This window comes from Danio rerio, chromosome 5 (genome assembly GCF_049306965.1).
Source record: "Danio rerio strain Tuebingen ecotype United States chromosome 5, GRCz12tu, whole genome shotgun sequence".
Lineage (NCBI taxonomy): Eukaryota > Metazoa > Chordata > Actinopteri > Cypriniformes > Danionidae > Danio > Danio rerio.
Window position 1 is genome coordinate 54,630,690 of NC_133180.1, and position 19,464 is coordinate 54,650,153.

The window sequence follows — 19,464 nt, forward strand, 5'->3', positions numbered from 1 at the left end:
AAGGTCTGTTGTGTACAGTTGAATAGCAGTAGTTAGTTCTGGAGTTAATGGTAATAGTAATAAAAGTAATAATTACCGGAGTAATATTTTCATTTGAAACTACAGTACATGCAATAAGAAAGCATTTATTTAAAATGTGAATAAATATTTTTTTTTATTTTTTTTATTGATTTGCAGAATTTTCTTTAAAAAAAAAAAAGCTTTTGATTAAGTTAAAATTAAGATAATTAGACTATGGTGTTTTTGAAATTATAAAATGAGTTGCCACAACCCTAGAAGTATATTTCAGTTCAATATGCAGTTTATTCTATAGTATAAAAATGACTGCATTCAGAAATCCATTATGTAGATAGAATTATGAATCAAGAATAAAACAGAAGTAAATCCTTCTCCTTTTTTCAATCAACTCCAGCGCTCGTTTACAATTTACTCCCTCATATGCTTAATTTACCATGACTTCTCCTAGTAATTGTGCACATTTTAATCGTTCAAAAAATAATTTGCATCTTTTTAAATGAATGTATACTGATGTCCCACCCCTATTCAATTTCCCCACGCTGACACTCGGTCATCCTCGACGACAAACTGCTACGTGTCGTTGAGGCGGCTGTCTGAGCAAATTACACGCTTGGTTCTGAATGAAACTTTGACTCCCCAGGTGTGGCCGAGCAGACGCTTTCTGCGGGTTAATTCTGGCCAAATCCTCACAGACCGCCGAGATGAGTTCAACCTCATTCCTGCTGCAATTTGATGAGTGTGCCGCACACTGACGTACGAAACGGTAATTACATTTTTCAGGTCTGGAAGGCGTTTTAAATGAAATCCAGGAACGCTGTTGAGCAGAGCTACCTGAGCATTGGATTATGGCAAACAAATACACTGATGGCGGCCAGAACAGAACACTTCCTGCTGTTGTCTGAAAACTGATTCTACCCAGTGATGTCTGCATCTTAAGCGATCTACAGCACTGAGTGACTCTATTCAGAAGGCTCGGGTCCCTAAATACTGTTGGTTTTACACACTGTCACCATTTATCCTGCTGGCCTGGAGTGGAGGCACTCCAGATAAAAGCCTCAATTAATTACAATGAAAAACAGACAGAAAGGAGGGGTGGGACGAGAGGAGGAAAAAAACAACACACACACACACATGCTGATGCAAGAAAGAGACCTAAGATTTCCCTCTTTTTTCATTGGTTGTCCACTCACTTTTCCAGGACTCTCGCTGTCTCCAGTGAGCTCTCTATTAGAGAAGGCACTGTTCCGTGGCCCGTAACCTTGTTGGCTGACACCTCGGTGCCAGGGCCGATTGAGACGGTGAGTCCGTGGGCTCTTAGAAAAGCTTTGTGCGCCGGTGCTTTGTGGCGGGACAGGAGTGTGAAATCAGAGCTCATGAGGAGGCCGCGGTTCCCCAGGGAACGCCACGCCGCGCTACGAGGTCAACGTCGTGGGCCGGACCCCCGGAGAGAGGACCGGGTAAAGTGCAGAACTGGGAAAGGGGGAGGCGGAGGGGTGTGAGAGGGGAGGAGGGGTGGCGGTGGTCTGCCATTGAGCACGTCTTAATTAAAGGCGTCGATTAGGCGATTAGAGAGACAGCGAACGCAAAGCGCTTAGCGGAGAAGAACCTCGCGAGATGCTCCACCTTAAGAGTGACTTAAGGTGCTAATGACCTCCATGCCGTCTCTCATCGCTATGTTTATTTCTGCCACCTCACACCTTGTCTGCAAGCGATTGTGCAGCCTTGATTAATATTCTTGTGCTGCAATTCTCAGCTTTATTTCCCACATAAGTGGACAAATACGCAAAACCTTTCAAGCAAAACATTTTGCAGGTATAAAATGATGGCAAAAACAAACTTTGGGTTGTGATTTTCGTGCTGATAAGATATAAGAGTTTGGAAGAAGACTGGTACACAGTGTAGCTTAATAAAATTGGTCATACTTAAGTCATGCTACACTTTACTATAAAATAAAACAGAACAGCATGGCTAATGTTCAAAGCAGCTGTAAACATCCCTTCTCAGACCTAATTGTGTCCAAAAAATGCTAACAATTTACAACAAGATCATTACATAATATATAATTTGTGCATTAACTAACAATGAGTAAAAACGAGGAGTATATAGTATTTCTCACAGTATTTATAAAATTTTTTTCATTGTTAATTCGAGTCACCTGAGCTCTAATAAACATTTATTACCCCAATAATGGCATCAACAGTCATGCTTTAAAATTGAAATTAATGTTAACTAGTTAACTAGGTTTTTTCATGCATACTTATGGATATGGACTATATGGATAGCTAAGGTTAACAGATGGAATATAGAGTTTGGAACAACATGGTGGTGACTACAATGGTGTGATATTTAAAAACAAACATTATGTTTGCAATTCTGTTTACTGCATAAATTACACATTACAGCTTTAAAGAAAAATTTTGTTTAAAAATATGTTCTGCCATATTTGAATAATCCTTTCTTTAATTCTTATTGAAATGGCTTTCTTTTTGGACAAATAAAAAAATTAAAATACTTTAATGAGGATGTTTGAATAATTAGTTTTATTTAAAATCCTAGAAAAAAAAATATTAAAATTTGTTCATTTTAAGATTCCTAAAGCCCAAAGAAATGCTTACAAAAAGTTATTTATCCCATTTGCAGTTGTTGTCTTAAATTGGATTACTGTTTGAAGTAAACAGGATGGTTGTCAGGAATGATCTGCAATAAAATGTAAGATGCTAATTTGGTTTTAAAGTTTTAAAAGGATGTTGTTGTCTTGATGAGTGTTGCTATTGTGTGATTGTTGTATGGTTGTACAGTTGCAATCAGAATTATTAGCCCCTCTTTTATTTTTTATTTATTTATTTATTTATTTAATATTTCCCAAATGATGTTTAACAGAGCAAGCAAGGACATTTCCACAGAATGTTTGATAATATATATATATTTTTTTTTCTGGAGAAAGTTTTATTTGATTTTTTTGGCTAGAATAAAAGCAGTTTATAATTTTTCCAAAAACATTTTAAGGTCAAAATGATAAGCCCCTTTGAGCTATTTTTTTCTTAATAGTCTACAGAACAAACCATCATTATACAATAACCTGCCTAACTACCCTAACCTGCCTAGTTAACCTACTTAACCTCGTTAAGCCTTTAAATGTCACTATAAGCTGTATAGAAGTGTCTTGAAAAATATCTAGTCAAATACTATTTAATGTCATCATGGCAAAGATAAAATAAATCAGTTAGTAGAAATGAGTTATTAAAAATATTTTGTTTAGAAATGTGTTGAAAAAATCTCTCTGTCAAACAGAAATTGCGGAAATAAATAAACAGGGGGATAACAATTTAGGGGGTTTAATAAATCTAATTACAAATTCTGTTAAAGACAAGTTTCTTGTCTTTATATTTTATATATTTATTATATTTGTATTGAAATATATACGGTATCGTTATCATTCAGTATGGAAAATAAGTATTGAGATTGCATTTTTGCCATGTCACCCGGCTCTATTTTCAATTGATCTCGTTTGTCATTTTACCCTTTTCAGTTTTCTATAGGTTGATTTGGTGACGTCAGGCTTTTAAAATGAACAGAAGTGCACTTCTGTCTCTCGCTCATTCCTTCACGCCACCAAAGTTTCTGACAGCTTTATTGTTGTGTTCTCCTATATACTTTCCTTTCGACATTCGTTTGGGGTGGAGAGTCCCAACCAGTTTTAGGTTTGTTTGTTTGTTTGTTTGGTTGTTATTTATTATGTTGTTGGGTTCCCCATCTATTGTCATTTTTTATTGTTTTGCTGATTACATTATGATAATAAATGATTTAGTGGTGACCCCAGATTAATAAAGGGACTAAGCCGACAAGAAAACTGAATGAATGAATGAATGAATGAATGAATGAATGAATGAATGATTAGAGCATGTTGGCTGTTGTATATTTATGTTACGTTGTCTTAGGATCATGTGTCGAGTTTACGTTTTGTTTTTTTTTATTGTTCAATTACTTCAAATCAAATCAACTTATCATATTTTTATCTCTTATCAAGCTTTTATTTAACAGAATAACTATTTTTTTCAACTTTTTTTTATGATTCTTTTTATGACTGATGTTATGGTCTCTACTTAAACATGACTCCTGAGACAACGTAACACAAATAAACAACGGCCAAAGTGCTCCAACTAAATTATTTATTAACATAACATCTAAGTCGAAAAGCTAGTTCCCCCCAAAACAGTTTAATTTACTCAAGATTTTACTCAAGAATTTACTCAAGCGGTTTCATAAGTTAATGTTTTTTTTTTTTTCTATTAAACCCAAAAGAAGAAAAATGTCAGAAACCTATAACCCATGACTTCCAAATACTATATATGTTTTCCAAACAGGAAAAACAAATACTATTGGAAGATGGTGACAGGTTTCCAAAATGTTTTAAAATATTGTATCATGTGTTACGGAAAAAAAAAAAAAAAAAGGTTTGTAACAAGTGAAAGTTGAGTAAATGATGATAAAAAAAAATCTAATATGAGTTAACTATCACTTTAATACCAAGAAAATCAAAAGTATTTAAGAAAAAAACTAATGGTTATCACATTTTAGAATGCACTGGCATATTCATATTTCAACCAAAGTTGCAAGTCTCATATACAGTATATTTTTTATGGATATACCACAACAGCTGAGAAACAGCTGATGATTCAGATGCAATGAGGTCACAGTTTCAGCAAGAACAGCCCAAAAAAAAAAGAATTTTATATGCATTTTAACTACCGTATTAATGAATGACCCAAGGTGAGTGTGTTTGTCTCAATCCGACTCTGAATAAGAATCAACCCACCGCACCATCTCCAATCCTTTTTTTTTTCAACTTGATAATTCATAATGCCAGAAACTAGGCCTGTCCACTGCAGACCTAATTAAAAGTAAGAATTAATGGAAACCAGAGCAGACGCACACACGCAAAAAAAAAAGCATTTAAGAGAAACAGTGATCTGAGAAGCCAACGATCCATTAGCACAAGGATCCAAAGCAATAGTATCAGCCTCCTGCTGACCATTCCAAGGGAAATGATAGTCTTTATCAGTAAGTGCGGAAAAACGAAGTGAGAAATCGTATGTCAGGATCACTGTATGTGTCTGAGGAAGGATTTTTTTACCTGTAACATCAGCTGCCATCAGCCCCTCGGCACGGATCACCTTCACCTGCACCATGCCCACATCTTTAATGTTGTGAAAGGATCTCAGCACATTCTGTTGAGGTCAAAGAAGGAAAAAATGTATTTGAGAGTACAGGAGAAAACTATACAGTTGTCTGGTCTGTCTAAAACCGGACTGACACAGTTTCAATTTACTAGAACTTCTTTGTTAAGCTGCTTTGACACAATCTACATTATTAAAGCGCTATAAAATAAACATAAAAATAAACATGAATTGTCAGAGAAACATTTGAACATTTAAGATACTTCAATAAAGAATGAATTTCACTGCATACATTAACAACCCTTATGAAAATTAAACCAGGATTTCAGTTAAACCCCAATAACCACGAATTAAACAGGTTTTACCACAATAACCACAGTTTAAACATCACATATGTGGCAAAAACTGTGATTATACAACTGCTATAAAAATTATCATTCATTTTCGAGGTATCTGAAAAATTTCATCCAAAAAATGCCAACAATTTGCAATAAGATCCATATGTAATCTATTACATATTATACTGTATAATCCATGCATTCACTATCAATGAGTAAAAATGAGGATTATACAGTATGAGTACAGTAGTTCTCATGAGGGCTGTGCGAAATTGAATCGCAATTATGGCATGCAGTGTGAAATATATGTGTATTATATTACATATACCTAAAGCAAATGTGTGACAGCCGTCTGTGTGCGACAGTTGTACTATCCAATTGAGTGAGCACAGTTTAGTTCTGCCCAATCAGAATAGTTCTGCCCAACGAACTATGCGGAAAGCCCACAATAAAACAAACAAACAGACATGATGTTTGCGTCTGCCGCTTTAGAAGCATTAATAGACAAATTCATATCAAAGAAAAACAGCACTTCGGTAATATGGAAATATTTTGGTTTCAAAATCACAGACACCGATCAAAGACAGATCATTTGTAAGAGATGTCGCAGAATTGTTGCCACTACCAGCACCTAAAAAAGCACCACAGGTGGCTATATGAGGAGTGTCTTGCTAAAAAAATAAACTAAAAGTATTGCTAGTGACACTCATTCTAGTAGCTAGCAAAAGCAAAGTTTCATTTCAGAGTTGTTTGCAGCTGTTAAAAATTTGTGTTTCATTTTTGAATATTTATAAACCATTTTGAATAGAAGTTGGAGTTAATTAATATCTATTCAGTTCTTTTTATTAACTAAACCCCACTGCATTTTAGCAGTAAGAAGCTACGATACAGAATATTGAGCTGAAGCTTGACTACAAAATTAAATCACAAATCAAATCTCTATTAAAAAAAAAAAAAAATGGAGTTAGATATTTTCCTCAAATCGTACAGCCCTAGTTCTCGCAGTAATTATTCATCTTTGTTTGTTGTTAATTCAAGTCACCTGGGGCTGATTGCACCAGCAGTGCGTATGTTAAAACATGACTTAAAGGGACACTAAGTTACAATTACTAAATATTTTAGTGCACCACTGAACTTAGTTTAAACGTAACGCTACGTTCCAACTAAATATTTACAGCAGCCCCTCCCCCCCATGTATAACGATAGAAAAGAGACGACAGTGAGATTAGTTTATATAGAGGAGCTTGCGATCTTAATGAAGAATGATCTACCTCTACTCACAGCCTTATTTTCCTTATAAATCTCCCTTTTTTAGGGTTGTGAGTTTCATTATTTTCAAGGAGTGTTATGTGTTAATTGTATCCATTAATTAAAATGAGAATTTCTTTATGACTGAGTTCTCCCATTGCTCTTTTCTCTTTCATGTGTAGGATATAAAAAATTCAAGTTCAATGTTTTGAGAACTTTCTGTGTATTTCGTGTGCATTCATGGTTCATGATGCAGGTGTGTGCGTCAACTGTTATAGTGACTGATTGTAATTTACTATAAAAATGTGATTTTTTAAAATGTAATATTCATAGGACAGTTATATAGATGCATTAGTTGCAGAATTTTAAAGCAGTTTAATGATGTATATGCTTTTGATTGGATATTACGCAATTTAATGCGACTACGCATGACTTTACAGAGAGCTTTCGACCTACTAACTACAGTTTGCCTTAAGAACATGTGGTGCAGCTGAAGTGAGAACGAATTTTGTTAAAAACTAGCTAGTAGTTACTTAGCCCAAAGTGTGGACTTTACGTTCCAGTTTAGGAAAGAACTTACGAACAGCTGGTGCAACCCTACGCTGAGCTCTATTAAATAATATTTACTACTAAATATTACTACTTTTCATGTACAGTATATTAATATGGATAGCTAAGATTAACTGGAAATGTGGTAAAGAGGCACCCAAAAACATTTGTTGATTGTTTTTGTACTAGATATCATTAAAATATTATTAATAACACTTTGTAATATTTTCAATATTAAAAAAAAAAAAATTCAGATATTGTCACCTTGGAACTATAAGGTTCTATCTGCGTTTTGAAGGATTTTGAGATATTGAGCTTCAAAGTTTTTGCATTCCATAGCAAACAGTATGTGAAACGTTTATTTTTTTTTTTTTTAAAAAGTCTTAAAATTTTAACAACATATAAAAAAACACCCCAAAATGTAAACAATTTGTCATTTAATAAGAATATATGAATAACTTAATTTTGACAAAAATGTCAGATAGAACCTATATATATATATATATATATATATATATATATATATATATATATATATATATATATATATATATATATATATATATATATAGCTAACGATATGTAATGTAGAAACAACCATGACCAAACACTGTGCCCTATGTACACCTGCACTGCTTAAATAACGAAACTACTGAAATAATATTAGTCTACACACAAATAAAACTTTTTTCATGAGGTGTGATACAGGGATATTGCCTTGCTGTAGATCAATTATAGTTTAAACTTTATAAACCAGTTTGAGCAACTTAAATAAATTATTGCATGGTTTGGAACAAATACAGATTAATAATAAAAAATACGATGTATATAAAAAGTTGTTAAAAACCTAGACGAGGATATAAATCAATACAACTAAACAGTTAAATGAATATAAGAACATCAATTTACTTTCAAAGTGCATATATATCCATACTCACATTCATGTTCCTCCAAAAAAGCTTTTATGATTCGACACATTCAGTTTTAGATAACTCTGTGAGCAATTAAACGAAAAGAAAACAGAAAATGCTAGCACAGACGCCACCAATTTCTAAAACAGTAAATCTTCGGGAGGCGGATAAACTGCTCAAAGACAAGTGCATCAGCAAAGACACTTAAGCATGATTTATGAGCGAGTCAATTACGCTTATACCGATAAAAGCCTCTCATTGAGAGACCATAATACTCCATTACAGTTCCTTTGTGTGTCTTTTGTAGCATTAAAGGGGCTGACATTTAGCCATGAAACAAACTAGGCATCACACGCTAACTGTGTGGTCACAGCATGAGTGATCGTTTTCTTTCTCTCCCTTGTCCGCTCACTTTCATCAACACTTTAAAGTATGTAGCATTTCATCAAACAAAAAACAACAGCTAAAACCACACTTAAAGTAATTAAATGTGTGTATGAAAAATAAATAACTTACACAAAAAGATGCAAAGTCATTTGTTTGAGTATTCTGCTCTTTTTTCTTAAATTGTGTCAGGATATTAAATCATTCAAAAAGAATCATTATAATATTTGCAGCAATACATTTATTATTAGATATCTACTTATGGGCTATATGCACACAGATTTTTAATTTTCAGGCAGCCCAAGGGCTTCTGGTGAATTTTCTTTCCATTACAAAATTGTCACATTTAGAATCTGATTTCTCTAAAAATCAGTGGTCTTCACTGTCTGTTAGATATACAATATGAAGTGGGTCCCAGAGCGGACAAGAAGCACTGCATTAAATTCCATTTCCCCCCGCCATGTCTTTAAAATAAGACAGTTTATTTTACTCCAGTATTTTCAATGGAGTTTCTACTGACGATGCTAGTGGTTACAACGGTCTTTCATAACTAAATGAATGCTTAAGTCTATTTATTTGAATGTATTGTAATTACTTTACAACATTGATGGTGTAAAAAACATTATTTCATTTTCGGCTTAGTCTCCTTATTAATTTGGGGTCACCACGGCGGTACGAACTACCAACTTATCCACCACATGTTTTAAGCAGTGGATGCCCTTCCAACCGCAACCCATCTCTGGGAAACGTCCATACACACTCATACACTATGGACAATTTAGCCTACCCAATTCACCTGTACCACATGTCTTTGGACTGTGGGGGAAACCCATGTGAACGCAGGGAGAACATGCAAACTCCACACAGAAACGCTAACTGACCCAGCCAATTCTTGAACCAGCAACCTTCTTGCTGTGAGGCGACAGCACTCCCTACTGCACCACTGCGTCGCTGCTGTAAGAACAACCTTGTGAAATGCTTGTTAAGCTTTCACCGGAAGTGTATAGTTGGCTTTAAAACTCTAGCTGTGCATATCCATTGTAAATATATACACTGTAATAAATTTCCAGAATGTTACTGTCATTTTTCACAGTAAATTACATTAGTGTCACATTACAGGATTTATTCATATTGCAAATTATTGTAAAATTAATTTATCTTTCGCACGTTAGCTATAGGAACATTATTTAACATATACATATATACATATATATATATACATTATTTAACAGAAAATAATACACATTTACTTTTATGCTAATACAGGAACTTTTTGGATCATTCATTCATACATTTTCTTGTCGGCTTACTCCCTTTATTAATCCGGGGTCGCCACAACTTTTTTGATATTTAGACATATTTACAGGATTATTGTTATTATGAAGTAACTCACAGTTATTAACTGTGAATTTACATACAGTACATTACTTTGAAAGTAATGCAATTATTAGCCAATAATTTACTGTAAACTTAAGGTCAAATATTTTACAGTGTATGTATGTTTAAAGTAAATTTTAAACTCTAAGACTTTATGCCAAAACATGTTTCGGTAACACTTTAGATTACTGGACACATAGTAAATGTTGGTTAATGTATTTATTAATACAAAAAAAAAAAGAACAATGCAGCATTTATTAATCATAGTTTAACATTTACTATCATTAAATACAACACTGTGCTTATTAACATTATTAACGCACCGTAAGTTAACGTTAACCAACGTTAACCAATCAACCAATCATTAAATCCGCGTCTGAACATTAGTTAATGAAAGTTATTCATTAAATTTATTCATTCATCAACGCACAGTTGTTCATTAACTAATGTTCAGACGCAGATTTAATGATTTAGGGGCCCTAAGCAACACCAGCCATGGAGCCCAAGTCCTGAAATGCACTCTTTCTACTTTTATTTAATTTGTATTGATTTTGCTGTCACTTTTTTTATGTCACTCAATCTTTTTTTCTACGTTTTATCTAAATCATTATGAATTTTTATCATTTATAATTTATTATTTTTATGAATTTACAACTAAAAATAAAAAATATATACACTGTAAAACGCAATAAAATAATGTAACTCAAACCATTTGAGAAAACCAATTGCAACAAACCATTTAAGTTTGAAAAACTAACCCTAACAAGTACTGTGAACTTAATCCATTTAAGCTAAAGTAATGAGGTATTTAATTACTCATTACCTTAAACACTGAGTTCAAAACTCTTTTCAAATGAGTAGAATTAACTTTTAGTATATTTTGACTTAACTACACTTTTTTTATTTGATAAAGTTTACTGTTGACGGATTTGACTGCTGGACTGCTCCATGATTGGGAGTGGAGGATATTTTAAAATATTTAAAAATTACATAACATTACATTATTATAATGATACTATGTTTTATTGTATTTTAAATAATATTTAATGATATAATTTGTATTTGTTTGACTCTTACTATACAAAATATGATAGAAAATGCTATGTTATATATTATTGTTATATATAGTTTATAGGTATAATTTACACTTTCAGATATTTATTGGAGCCCTCAGATGTCCTGGGGCCCTAAGCAGCCCCTTACCTTGCTTATTGGTTTAATCCGCCCCTGCTAACGTTAACTAACATAAATAAATACTTTAACAAAGGTACTGTTAATGTTCCTACACACTGTAAACCCTAATGCTGTAACTAATTAATTGAGTTGAGTTCTATTAACTTAAATCATTAAAATTCGTTTATCTTAATTAACCTTGATGAGTATTTAGAACTTTTTCTTATTTTTGAGTTTGTAAAAATTTAATCTTTCAAGTAAGGTGAACAATTCTGCTGGGTTTAATCTATACAAAATGTCTCTTTAAAGTTTCATTAACTCAAATTCTGTCAGCCTAGTGATTTTGCGTCTGACGTCTTTCAGGTTCACGTACGTGCTCATGCTTCATTCGTTTTTTTCAAGATGGCGGATCGGCCTCGCTTCACACTACAGTAAGTAAAATATTTACAAATCCAAGAAATATTAAATGTATGTTTTAATTAATATAATCACAGTAACAGTTCAATGTAATGTAGAGTTAATCAGGGTGCGTTTACATGTCGTACATTACAGAAAACATGTTTAGCCTCACTTGTTGCTAACTAACGTTAACATTACTGTTTAAAAAGTTAGAATCAGTGCAATGTTAGCGTTAGTTGTAATGTGTTAACTCTGAATTTTAACAGAGTGTGATAAAGACAAAAATATTTAAAATCGGCAGATTACATTTTTCAAAAAAATGTAAATCTTGGCGCGAGTATGCCTTTTCTCAGCCTGTGCTGAAGTTGTCATGGAGACGTGCGCTCTCACAACCGCATGTCATGGCGCTGCGCTGAACTCCATCCAGTCTGTGAATGTGGTATTATCTTCGCGATCTGTAGGCACTTCGGAAACGAAAGGCGCAAGAAACGTAACGTTAATCATAACTCAAATGATCTCCGTCTAAACACTTAACGGTATTTTCTGATGACGCGCAAAAACGTAGTCTCAAAACTTAACTCTGTCACACGCAGCTTGTTGCTTGCTGATCCATGTATGAGGATAGCCTGACGGAGAACATTTAAGCTGCGCTCCTCACCTGAGCAGGTACAGAGCAGAGCTTCATTTTACACTACCACATTGAGGTAAAGTTGGTTTTATATTCATACATTCATTTAGTAACAACTTGTGACTCACTCCATAAATTGTTTACCATGGTTCTTTGTCTATTCGTTCTGAAATCACATGCAAGTATGACATGAAAACAACATTACACTAAATGCACTATTTTTTTTGACTGAACAATGTTGTACTTTGAAAGTCATTGGCTGCTAATATGATTTCACCATTAAGAATATGCAAAAATTACCTTTCTGATATTATATTATTAAGGAGAAAGTCTGAATGTGTAAATATAAAACTAACTTTACCTCAATCACCAGCACTGATCAACACTTAATATTTCCTCGCGCTTAAGACGACATCTCTGCATATCAATGATTACCTGATTAATGCGATCAGTTAAGTGAATTTAAATGTCATTTAGGTCAAATGTATTTTAAAGGTATGATAAAAGTTTTTTTTTTTTTCAATCTATTTTTTAAAATGTCTACTCTGGAGAGAATATAAACAGCCTAAAAAACAAAGTATGCATATCTATAACACATTAATACAAAATTATGTTATTAAATAAAATAATAACAAAACAAAATATTCAAGACGTGGTAAAGAAGACAGTTTTCTGATGTGCAAATTTTGTAGCTTAAAATATATTTATATCTTAAAAATATAAATATTTTAGTCTATATATTTTTACATCATTAGACAATAAGGTAAGTTTTGTTATTTCTAGCTTTTAAAATCAGGCCTTAAATTTCTTTGTCGTCCTATTCAGTTTTAGAAATTTCAATACTGTTTAAATCTGTGTTCATCGAATTAAAGCAACTAACATGATAATCAGCTCTATTGCTAACCATTTTGGAGGTTAACGTTAGACATCAGGCAATTGTACTACTTCCACTCTCAGCTAAATGACACTGTGACTTTGTGTACATACAGAATTGAAGGTCGGGTGTTGCTGACTACAGATAGGTTCTTAAATGGAGGCATGTGAAAGGTGGGTAAAATATTTATTTTGTACTACTATGCCTGGCATATCCAGATAAAATAAATATTACAGTGTATTTATCAATGATACTTTTGCAGCAAGGAAAGTGAAACTTCAGCTAGACCTTGAGTTCAGTTTACAACATGAAGATCCTGCTTTCAACATCTGATCAACACCTGATTTTCATCTGAGGTAAAAAATAGATAAGTAAATGAAACATAATAATAATATTAATACATTTTTTCTAGAATTGTATATTTTGTGGTGTGGGTTTGTTTTATGAAATTCTCTCTTGTTTCTTTTTGCTGTTTGCAGAGTACCAACATGTTACAAATGAGAATTTTCCCCACAAATTCTTTGCAAAACTGGACCACCACCTATTTCATTTGATGACAATTTTAAGGCAAACAGCATCCAAAACTGGCAAGACAGCAGATACCCTGGCTAATCTTTTAAAGGTTTATGATGAGCAGGTATGTTTGGGGTCACGTGTTAAAGTATACATTAAAATATAATTTGAATTATTATTATTTTTTTAATTTTTAAAAAATTGATTCTTGATTTCCAGGAACTGCATGATGTCAGTTCATGACGGACTACTGTTATCAGAGGTCTTTTGGTCTTGCTGCGTGAGCGTGACTTAAGATTCTTTAGGAACACCCTGGTAAGACTTCATTCATTCTTTTCACAATTAGGCATGTTTAATGAAAAGATGAAAGTTTTGAAAACTTTTACTTAATAACATATTTGTAATCAAGAATAGTTGATGAATCATATAATATTGGCTCAGTCATTTTGATACTGTCCTTACATTAATATCCTTGAATTATATTTTTAGATTGATAATCCTGCTGACTGAACATGCTTTATTGGCCCTGCATTCACTGAGGGTCTCTGTTGTCCTGAAGAATGAATTGGACACCACCCACAGCACACTTCCAGACCTTTCTTGTCTTGTATGGATTAATGTATGCTCTTCACATAATATATAGTAAAGGACTTTGAACTTGTGCAAAAAGTTTTGCTTGGCATGGATGATGGAAAATAAAAAGTCTCGTAGCATGGAAACCTTAAAGAATGAGTTGATGTAGAGCTTTTTTTTTTTTTAACTTAATAAAGACTGTCTCTGGGGTAGTAACTTCAAAACATTTATTTACCTTTAATTGGTAAGTATGCATTTTATTATATATAGGGATAGTTTGTCCAAATGTAAAATTCTGTCATTTACTAACTCTTCACTTGTCCCAAACCTGCTTGAATTTCTTGCTTCTGTTGAACACAAAAGTTAAGTAAAGCTGACAACCTGTAACCACTGACTTTCTAATAGGAAAACAAATACTGTGGAAATCGGTGGTTACAGGTCTCAGCTTTTTTTTTTTTTTTCAACAGAAGAAAGAAACTCAAACAGGTTTGGAATAAGTAAATGACAGAATCATAGTTTAACCAAGACTGTATATATATATATATATATATATATATATATATATATATATATATATATATATATATATATATATATATATATATATATATTGTAACGAGCGCACACATGCCACGTCGCCCTGGTCGCTAATTCAACCCAGCTGGACCATCATCAACACAGGATCGTTCACAGCTGGACGTCATCAAGTGGAGAGGCATATAAACCAAGCCCACGCAAGGAGAAGATGAGCTTCATTCACCCAATGACTCCATGCGCTAACGCTTGTCTCTCTGTCTCTCCACAGCAGACTCCAGCTCGTGACGATCCCACTTCCGACTACTCACTGTCCTTCACTTACTTCCCGAAGCACCAGAGCACCTCACCTTGAAGAAGAGCACCGTTTACACCCCATTCACGTTGTAAATAAAGCACCCTCCGGGGACTTGTCTGTAAACTTATCCAACTGTGTCGCTGTTTTCCCTCTGCCTCGCTACTATATATATATATATATATATATATATATATATATAATCTGCTCTCCGTTAAACAGAAATTGGGGGGAAAAATAAATGGGGGCGAATAATTCTGACTTCAACGATATATATATATATATATACACAGTTTCTGTGTAGTTAACACTAAACGAGTCACTTCACAGAATGTGCACTTATTATTTTTTTTTAACGAATGCCTTAAGAGTAAGTTTTACACTTATTAATGTATTATTAAATTTTATCAAACTTATAGTTGTTTTATTCTTGAGGCTCTTATGTCTGATATCATATTTACATTGTGGGTAATTTTTATTAATTTCAGAATAGTGTTCATTTTCAATCTCTTTATGTCTAATAGTTTTTATTGTTTTAAGACATTTGTAATTGCATAGGAGACAAATTTGAAAGTACTGTTGGACATTTTTTCTTTAAAAATAAATGTCTAAAATGGTATTGTCTGTGTGTTTTAAATTACAGATTTATTTTGACAGATTTATGGGGTTTAAAGATTAAAATAATGGCTAATTTTAATTGTGAAACTGACGATGGAGAAGTTAATTTTAAAAAATGCTATCAAAATGTATGAGCTGGGTGACTAAGTATGTAAAGGTGAGATAAATAATTAAAAATAAGTTAATTGCTATTAAAATGTATGAGCTGGGTGATTTAAGTATTTAAAGTTGAAAGAAATTAAAGCAATTAAGTTAATTGGTATTAAAATGTATGAGCTGGGTGACTAAGTATTTTAAGTTTGGAAAAATTAAAACAATTAAGTTAATTGCAATTAAAACGTATAAGCTGAGTAACTTGGGTATTTTAAGTTAGGTGAAGTGTCTTGCATGAGTACAACAAACTCAAAACTTAATGTTTCTGTTTACTTAAAATAGATAATTTCATAACTTAAAAAATTTGACGTAACTGATTACCTCAAATTTTTTGAGTTTTGTCAACTTATTCGGGATTACAGTGCAGATGTGGAAACTGAGAATTAATGTTTCTTCAAGCGTAGTGCTGCAGCAGCAAACGCTGCCTTTTCATTTAAAAAAAAAACTAACATTTTGGTGCTCATCGCAATATCCACTAAGTGGCGCAAGGAACAATCACTTTTCCGTTGTTGGGCCAGTATGAGCAAATGCCCCCCAAATCAAACAACCTGTTCAGGGGTGCGTTTCTGAAAATCATCGTTAGCCAACTAAGGTCGCAAATTCCATGGGAAAGAAAAAACATAGTTACTGGTCAGTTTAAGATATTCTATTAAACACCTTATAGGCTAGTGTTTTTTTTTTTTTTGCAATAGGTCTCTGGAAGAAACGATGACATAAACAAACAAACAACCATTCATAACGCAACACTATTGTGTCAGTGGACTAAATGCATTGAATGGGATGTTCAACTGTGGACTCCTTAACTTTCAAAAGTGTGTACAACAATGAATGCGTGTGTGTCTTTTTATAACAATGATATTTACTCCATATCTAAAAGCGTTTTCTGTTCAACTCATACAAATTTAGCAAATACACTTTATAAGCTTTAAAATAAAAAAGAGTGATTTGATTTGAAAACAACTAGCTACAATGACTGCTTGAGGGTTGTAGCCATAGTCTGATGTATAGTTTGTAAAGATTACTCGTGTTCTTCTTTTAGATGTAATCCATTCATAAACACTGACATGTGCAAAAGCAGAGCCCCAGTGCATCCATGTCCTGATGCTGGCTAAGAGGATCGCCCTTATGTTTCCCTTTTAAATTTAAAGGTGTTGCATAAAATAATAAAGCAGTTTTCATTTAATAAGTGATATTTCTTTGCTGCAATCTCCTTGTTGTTTCAATAATGCATAATAATCTTTACACCACATTAAAGACACAGCAGCAGGTAACTTTCAGTTGTCAAGCGTTTATCTCGAGTCTAAAAGGTGTTTGTGCATGAAACGTGCGCGTTTAGATGCATGTGTCTGAAAGACAGAGTGAAAGGGCACAGGTCGGTCAATGTCATGAGTGGCTGATTTTCTTTCTTTCTTTCTTTCTTTCTTTCTTTCTTTCTTTCTTTCTTTCTTTTAATATTTGTATTTAAATATAAAATACAGCAGAAAGGCATAAAGCATTACAAATATCAGATAAAAGTGTAGATAAAATAGCCTAAGCTATATTAAAATAAAAGAATTACAAATATTGGATAAAACAAAATCCCATTAAATAAATAAACCAATATAAAACAAACAAAAGCTATAACAATTGAGGTATAATATAAATACATCAAACTGTTTAAGCCATTTTAAACTTTCATTTTACAAAAGCCAATCTGAAAAAAAAAAAAAAAGATTTTAGACATTTTCTAAAAACAATACACAACGGAAGGTTTTGAAATATTAGTTTTAAAGTATTTGGATAGCTATGTATCCTGTATTGTAAAGTGTCACTCATGTTTAAATTGCTTTCTAAGTGTCCAATAAATGCACACTAACAGAAAGTTGTCCATTAACTTCAATAAAACACGTCCGAACATCTCTGCCCTCCACTTGAACCACAGTAAAACTTGAAGAAAACTCTTGTGACATTTCCAGACGGACGCTTTGCTGCGCGCACGAAGTGAATAGAGCTGGACTGACAGAGACGACACAATCTCACTGGTGAGCCTTCAAAAGCACTGGAGACTTCGCTTTAATTCTCTTTTTTGGCAATAAGCCCGTCACATACCCAGAGGAATAATTATAATTTGAATTTCTCAAGTCAGGGCCAGGCTGCAGACTTAATTCATTATACACTCGGACTGCCTTCGCCTGTTACCGACGATATTATTGTTAAAAGAAATCCTCTGATAGGGAGACAAAAAAAGAAAAGCAATGATTGGGGAGGGGGGGGCACTTTTCAGACATACAGTACATTCAATACACGATTTCTCAGTAGATATCAAGCGCTTGTTATTTATGATTATCGCGGCTTTGAAGAAAGTGACTTTTTTATTGGTGCATTTCCATAGCAGAGGAATTTGTGATTTGCAAAGGGTGCTGGCTTTTCAGAGTCCTCAAAAGACAGGCAAGAAGATTGAAAAGCTCAGGAGATGAGGCCTCTTTATTTTTTTAATGAAAGGCTGAAGAATATATTTTCGCACCCCCCTCAGCTTTGGGGCAGGGAAAGCAAGGCCAACTCATATGGTAGGCAGAAGAAGAGTGTGCTTTAGTCCCATTACAGGAAAAGGGGTAGAGCTTAAACACTTGCGCACACACACAAAACCCTTTCTAACCCCCAACCAGACAGTAGGGACCGAAAAGGGAGAGCAGGGGAGGGGTGAGATGGCGGGACTGTGTTTTGAGTGACAGCTTGTCATGGTGACGTCTTATTCCATCTCTGTTGTGGAGAAAATGAATGTCACCGCGCGGAGCCTTATGACTCGCTGTCATCTCGCAGGCGCTCACCTTTTATCAATGCTCTAAATAACATTTCAAGCCCACCGTCTCCAGCCGGACAATCCGGTCAGGGGACATTAAATCGGATGACTGTGAAATGTCATAATAAAAATGGAATGCTAACAGCTTCCCCCCCTCTCCCTCTTCCCTCCCTCCATCCTTTTGCTGCTCTCTCACTCTTTTCCTCCTACTTTCCATCCTTTCACACACACACATTGGTGTAGTTGTTCACATTTTGATTTGGAAGCGAGTGACAGGGCCAGAGAGGAACTGTGCGCCTCCACTTCAGCAGAGGTCACCCTGGCCCTGATGGCCATTAACGTCCATTACACACGAGTCGCACCACACTCGCCCGACTACTATTAAAATGCATAATTTCGCTCTGCTTACAACAGCAGCTGTGAAGCACAGATACAGTGCTGCTGTCTGGGAATATAACTGGGAAATGACCGCTTAAAGACTGATGCAATCGCATTTGAGGCTCATTGTTTTCATTGTTAAAATCCTGGACGACTGTATGAGTGGGGTTAAACGCGCATGGAATATAAATTATTGCATTACCGTTTTATCATTATTATTATTATTATTATTATCATTATTATTATTATTATTATTATTATTATTATTATTATTATATTGCAAATTTATGAATTTATATTTGTATTTGTTTATTAATGTGAATATATATGAGTTGTGTTCATTTATCATGCATCACCATGTACAATAAGCAAATATAAAAATATTTTCATTATTATTATTATTATTATTACAGATTTATTTTTTACAGATTTTCATTATTTTTATTATTGTATGGTAATTATAGTTGTTATTGCTGCTGCTAATTTTATTGTTGTTATATTGTTATTTTGTGCATTATTATTATCATTATTATCATTATTATTAT

General features: G+C 33.6%; 1 protein-coding gene and 1 long non-coding RNA gene across 8 annotated transcripts in view; one reads left to right on the forward strand and one right to left on the reverse strand.

Annotated features, from left to right (window-relative positions):
• mctp1a (multiple C2 domains, transmembrane 1a) overlaps positions 1-19,464 on the reverse strand; it is a 256,389-nt gene that overhangs the window by 105,342 nt on the left and 131,583 nt on the right. For all 4 annotated transcript variants that reach the window (XM_068221519.1, XM_073951401.1, XM_068221518.1 and 1 more), the window contains one exon: positions 5,153-5,246. In XM_068221519.1, the coding sequence (XP_068077620.1) occupies positions 5,153-5,246 (94 nt within the window). The remainder of the gene's footprint in view (positions 1-5,152; positions 5,247-19,464) is intronic.
• LOC137495631 (uncharacterized) lies at positions 11,561-14,318 on the forward strand. 4 transcript variants are annotated; one of them, XR_012406346.1, is made up of 7 exons: positions 11,561-11,606; positions 12,168-12,278; positions 13,192-13,249; positions 13,339-13,432; positions 13,556-13,713; positions 13,809-13,904; positions 14,079-14,318. It is a non-coding gene; the product is annotated as an uncharacterized lncRNA (long non-coding RNA). The 4 variants fall into 4 exon arrangements; XR_012406344.1 differs by having other exon boundaries at positions 12,168-12,240; XR_012406345.1 differs by lacking the exon at positions 11,561-11,606 and adding an exon at positions 11,942-12,064 and having other exon boundaries at positions 12,168-12,240.